Source organism: Herpailurus yagouaroundi, unplaced genomic scaffold (genome assembly GCF_014898765.1).
Source record: "Herpailurus yagouaroundi ecotype Mexico unplaced genomic scaffold, PumYag 140, whole genome shotgun sequence".
NCBI classification, from domain to species: domain Eukaryota; kingdom Metazoa; phylum Chordata; class Mammalia; order Carnivora; family Felidae; genus Herpailurus; species Herpailurus yagouaroundi.
In genome coordinates this window covers 61945276-61951626 of record NW_024412395.1, presented here as the reverse complement: position 1 = coordinate 61951626, position 6351 = coordinate 61945276, and the positions used below count along the sequence as shown (strand labels likewise).

Here is a 6351-nt window from a genome sequence, read left to right as displayed (position 1 = left end):
ATTTTTTTTAATGTTTATTTTTCAGAGAGACAGAGCATGAGCAAGGGAGGGGCAGAGAGGGAGACACAGAATCTGAAGCAAACTTCAGGCTCTGAGCTGTCAGCACAGAGCCCGATGTGGGGCTCGAACTCACAAGTCATGTTCATGACCTCAACCGAACTTGGACACTTAACCGACTGAGCTACCCAGTGCCCCATCATTTTTTCTTTATATAATTACATGTCATCTCTATGGGTGATTAAAAATGATTGGCGATGGTTTTATTTTTTTAAATTTTTTTTTTTCAACGTTTATTTATTTTTGGGACAGAGAGAGACAGAGCATGAACGGGGGGCGGGGGCAGAGAGAGAGGGAGACACAGAATCGGAAACAGGTTCCAGGCTCTGAGCCATCAGCCCAGAGCCCAACGCGGGGCTCGAACTCACGGACCGTGAGATCGTGACCTGGCTGAAGTCGGACGCTTAACCGACTGCGCCACCCAGGCGCCCCAGCGATGGTTTTATTTACAGCAACAAGAAAAGCTCATCAGTTCGTGTGTTTGGTATCTCCTATCTTCTATTCTTTTAAAAATAATGGTTTTAAAGACTAATAGCCTGAGTCATTTCCAATAAAATCACAAAAGGTTTTCTCAATACCCCTTAAATCTTTCTCCATACATTTCCTTCTTGATCTGAGGAGGGTCCACACAATCAATCACTAACATTGCGGGGAACCAGTGAACGCTGGCTCCGAGGCCACAAGTGAGAAATTCGATAATTTATGGGTATGGAGAGTGGACAGGGAACACCTTGCAGCTGGCTCTCTCATAACTCAATCGTTTTGGCACAGAAGTAGATGTGGGCTCTGGAGAGTGGTGATTTGACTAAGCTTATGCTTCTCTGAACTTCACGCTTGCCATAGCCACTGAGCTTGATTCATTCCAATTGAATGCTGCCCCACACTGGGGCCCCTGGCCTGCACAGCATAAAACTGAAAGGTTGGGCATGACCTGCTAGAGGCTTATGGGACTTTTCCAATAAGAAATCTTCAATTGGGTGCTAGTTTGAAGAAGTCTCAGTAATGATTATAGAGTGCATGAAAATAACGAACAGATAAGCAAGGGAATGCAACACTTAAGGTCTGGGCTAAGGGACAGAAACAGCATAGGATCTTTCCTTAAAAAAAAAACTTAAATATATTTTAGACCAATAATGTAAGAAGAAACAGAATTTAAAATCTGCTTTCCGGGTTCCTGGGTGGCTCAGTCAGTTAAGCATCTGACTCTTGATTTCAGCTCAGGTCATGATCTCGTGGTTCGTAAGACAGAGCCCTGTGTCTGGCTCTGGACTGACGGCGTTAAGCCTGCTCATTCTCTCTTTCTCAAAAATAAACCAACATCTGAAAAATGAAAAAATAAAATCAGCTCTCAGCTTTATAGGAGGCCTTAGTATTTACTTACCCATGTACAGATAGCATAACTTCATACTTGAGAGGTATTGCTAAAGTCACTTTGTTACGCTTCAGATTGTCCATTTCTCCTTCATTTGCACTACAGAAGCAAACAGAAGACACCCTGTTAGAATCCATCAAGCATAAAAATCATCTTCAGAGAGAACTAATCACATACCATGTATACCTAATATACTTGGAGGCTTTGGGGAGTGGAGAAAAAAGCAGATGCAGTAGTAAGAAATGTTTATGACAGGGTTGGCAAAAATTTACTCCCATTATTTACAGTGTTATTTGCTCCACAGACAGATTTTTTTTTCCTTAGATCACACAAGCGAAATTTTCTCCGGCAGACAATGGAACACAGCTCCAATGATTCTCCCTAACTCCCCCGCCCTACCGACACCCTGAAGTCAGGGGTCCATTTCCTTTAGCACAATTCTTTTTTTCACAATGAAACGTACCAAGTGGCATGCACTGTGATGTTGAGATCCTCTTCTGCTCTGCTGAGTGAGCTCCCATCCAGGAGAAAGCTAATATCTATCTGTAAAACGCAGAGAGGGACATGCCCATTTTTTTTAAATGTAGAAGTAATATTTTTTATAATCTGAATTTTAATTTCCCTTAATGTTTATGGTCTGTGGAATGCAGATTTGAGACTAAGTTCTGGAAGCACAGATTAGCCCTCTCTTAGGCGGTGAGCTATGGGGACGCTGTTGGGTTTGTGGCAATTTTCAAGCACCAGCGTTTCCACAAGTGACACTCAGAGACAAAGCCGCCTCTAAATGTAAAGACAGGCAGGTCCAGACTGACAAAATTAGAGATGCTTTAACAACTTGAGTGAGGACTCTTGCCAGTAACACCTTTTTGTATAGCAGAGGTAACATGCCTGGCAGATAGGACCACCTGGGGTGGAGAGGGGTGGGGGGAGTGTTGGAGAAGGGTGAGACAGGGTAGCAGAATCCTGATCCACACATTCACATGCCCATCTTGACACAAACATGTGCCCCCGCTTTTTTTTTTAATTTTTTTTTTTCAGTGAACATTGCCAAGAATATAAACACAATCTCAAAAATCTCAAGCCCAGTTGGTTGGAGTTTTATTTCATCACTTAGCTGCTTACTCTAAGCAAATAAATAATAATGGTAAATTTTATATTTGCATGTGGCATAAACATGGAAGAAATAGAAAATATTTTATATTCATGTTAGTAAAACATGCTAAATGCTTACCCTTGATAGGTGATCTACATATATATATCCAACACTGCAGTCGAGTTTTACTAAGCCAGCACTGTCTGTTACTTCACAGTTTATTTGTTTCTCTTCCTAAAAGGAAAAATGAAACAACTGGCTTAGGTAAGAAGGAAACCCGAAGTTTATAACATATGTTAGAAAATGGTTTTTTAAAAGAAAATCATCCCTGAAGAATTTGCTCTCCTGGAAGACTTTTTTTTCTGTTTACTTTGGGGATAAATAGAAATAAAAATAAAATTTATAAATATGTAAATAAAAATTTATAAATATGTGTGTCCATGGATACACATATATTGGTATATTTTAATACTCATGTAAATTTTCCACAGAATACTTCCTGGACCTGTAGCTTTCATCCCTGTTTGTATTCTCTATTTAATTCAAGATCCAGTTCCTTGAAAAACCTTGAAGCAAGGAATTAAGGAAGTTCATATTTCATTGGCCTTCTTGTCTGAGATGTGAGAATGTGACAAAGTATATAATTGTAGTAACGGTCATCACAATTAGATATATATAGTCAAATATTCAGAGAAACGTATATAAATATACACTGTTAGCTATATACTGTAGATGTATATATACTAGACATCTATATATACTATATATACTATATAACATATCACATACACTGAATATTTGACTTTTCTCTCATACTATTGCAAATAGGCTGCCGATGCTCTAGAGAAAAGGGTAACTTATTTCTGAGGAGTCAAAGACCTCTCTACATGTCCTTGGTTTGAAGAGATGGTCTCTGGATAAGATAGGCATCAAAAGAGAAAGTGACAGGCTTTCCCTTTGAAATCAACCTTATTAATTCCTGGATGATGGATTTAAGTGTTGACGATTGAGGCATGGTGGTAAGAACAGGTCTCTAGGTGCTTCAAACTCTTGTAGGAAAAGAGAAATTACCTGTGATCTGGTTGGCACCAAGATGTCAGAATTTGTGGAAGACTGCTGGTTGTACGGTATTTGTTGGAAGTTCTTTGGGAATAATACTGGGCATGTGAACTTAAAATGAAGAGCAGGAACTATGGGAGCCCAGCTTAGAGGACCAATATTGCCTGTGCAGGGACCCCAGCCAAGAAGAGCAGGATCGTAGCACCAAATGAGCATGTCATCTGTGAGAAAAGCAATGGCACCCAAACAGCTTGCTTGGACAATTGGGCAGTTGCGTCTCTCACACAATAGCATTTGGAAGCAGGAAGCTAACTCTTTTGATCTCAGATCCCAAGGAACTTGTCATTTTGATCAGGAGCATGAACGAAGTCTCAAAAACCAACGGAAGCTTGAGTGATAAGTCTGCATCTACCCCAAATATTTAGGCCTAACATTGATGAAATGGAGTATACCATTTACACTTTAAAAACGAATGCGACTGTGGTTTTCGAAACTTACCAGATCTAAAATCTTAACGAAGTAAAGACCGGAGGGGAGTCTGATGTGCAGAGTCGTTTCGTACGCATCATCTCCAGCATTAAACAAGGACACATTCAACATCAAGGTCTTCATACTTCCAACAGCAAGATAGGTCTTATTTTCATGTGGCCTGAAAATTGATGTTAATATTTAGTTCTTGTTTGGGAAATAAAAATCCCATCTCCTCGTTTATCCTGAACATACAATACTAATTTAGAAAAACACCATGGGGAGATGATCTCATGCAAGGAGATGCAAATTCATGCTCGAAAGAACTCAATTTCTCATGTTTCAGATAAATTCAGCCAACTATTACCCAGGAAGTTTGTTATTTTTAATTAGTTATAATTAAGCAAATCTGCTTTACTTTTTCTGTTTCACTTCTTCTATACTTTAACAGATTTTTCTCATATTTCACAGTATTTTTTTTTCCAGAAGTGAAGATGTTTATTTCTTTTCTTTCTTTACCCTTGGAAAGACACTGAACTAACTGTTGCCCAGACCGAAGGGGGAAATGGGGAGTAGTAGGAGAAAAGGAGAAGAGAGAGACTACCTCCACCAAAATAGAGGATGTTTCGGTGGAATGAGCACAGCACATGAAAAAGACCGCTAGGCCCAGCAAGTGGGTGCCACTACAGTCTGTCGTGCTACCTTCAATGTCTTAAGGCAGGCTGGCCACCTCTACCAATAACCAGACCAAGTTAAACACAGAACTGCAGCCATGCTTCATCGTCCCGTGAACTGGAAAGAGAAGGTTGCTGTGAATCTAGACATAGGAGTGAGTTCAAGTTCTGGCTCTGGCCTAGTTCTTTTGGGTCGTAGGAGGTCATTTAGCATTTTTAAGCCTCAGTCACCATCTGTAATAGTAATAATTACTACTCTGAAGGTTTGGCTCATGCACAGTCCACGAAATCCACAGAAAAATACCTTAATATATAAAAAACCCGAGGCTTAAGGAACTGATTCAAAGTATCACAGCAGGAATGTTCTAAAGTCTCAAGGTAAATGTCTGCACAGCCCAGTCTCTCTACCAATTAGAGAATTAGAAGAGTCAAAGAAAACTTGTACACAATGATTCTATAATCTCTCCTTAAAGACAGACATTCTTAGATATTGAGTAATTTTTAACCAGTGAAGGATGTGACCCAAGGCAAAGCATCAGGTGAGGGTAATCATAACAATTAGAAAGGTAAATATTCACCTAGTACGAGAGAAAGTTTCCCCATGTTTACATTGTATCATTCTAATCAACATCTGTATAGAAGATTAGTGTTTGGATAAACTAAACATACAGTCTGCATTTAATAGTTATTGCTGAATTGATTTCAAACAAAGCGTGTCTGGGAACAGAGTTTAAGAACAGGTTTCAAAATTTATGCTGTGAAGACACATGAATGACTGATCAACTGTAATTGAAAGCTCCTATGTAATCATGATATTCATTATTCCAGATACAAAAATAAATTCCCACCCTTATAGAGCATATACAGTAAAGGACAGATGTATAAACAAAATTTAAACAAATATTGTGAATACATGGAAAGGAGTTGTGAATAAGCAGCTCTGGGAAACCAAGGCAGGAACCACTTTTGCCTGAGGGTAGGAAAGGCATGTTGCTTCTTTTTTTTTCTGCCATTCTGATTATTTAATTTTAGGAGTACTTTTTTTTTTTTTAATATAAAGGTATGAAAACTTCATGATTGAACATGACTTAATGTGGATTATACCCTTAACTGATTTCTCAAGTCCTCCTTCTCCAATCCAGTTTTCACGCTGCCAGGGAGGGTCACTTTACAGAAAGCAAACTGAGAAACTTAACAGAAACCCATGGGGGAAGGGAAGGAAAAAAAAAAAGGTTAGAGTGGGAGAGAGCAAAAGTATAAGAGACTCTTAAAAACAGAACAAACTGAGGGTTGATGGGGGGCGGGAGGGAGGGGAGGGTGGGTGATGGGTATTGAGGAGGGCACCTTTTGGGATGAGCACTGGGTGTTGTATGGAAACCAATTTGACAATAAACTTCATATATTGAAAAAAAAAAAAAACCAACTTCATAACGTCATAGGCCCACTTAATGTCCTCCAGTGCCTTCAAGACAGAGTGCTAACTTAACTAGCACAGCACATGAGGCCTCACTACTCTGCACAACTCATTCCTTTGCTTGAGCCATACTTAACTGCAAGCAGGTATCCAAACACCTGCATTCTGTACCTTCTGTGAAGCTCTCTCTCTGCCTTTGACACCTTCCCTCTTC

At 39.6% G+C, this 6351-nt stretch overlaps 1 protein-coding gene across 1 annotated transcript in view; it reads right to left on the bottom strand.

The window, feature by feature from the left end:
* Positions 1-6351, bottom strand: part of ITGA4 (integrin subunit alpha 4) — a 93198-nt gene that overhangs the window by 11728 nt on the left and 75119 nt on the right. Inside the window, exons 18-21 of the mRNA XM_040475550.1 lie at positions 4080-4230; positions 2661-2756; positions 1893-1972; positions 1439-1528 (exon numbers count right to left, since the gene is read on the bottom strand). Of these exons, the coding sequence (XP_040331484.1) occupies positions 1439-1528; positions 1893-1972; positions 2661-2756; positions 4080-4230 (417 nt within the window). The remainder of the gene's footprint in view (positions 1-1438; positions 1529-1892; positions 1973-2660; positions 2757-4079; positions 4231-6351) is intronic.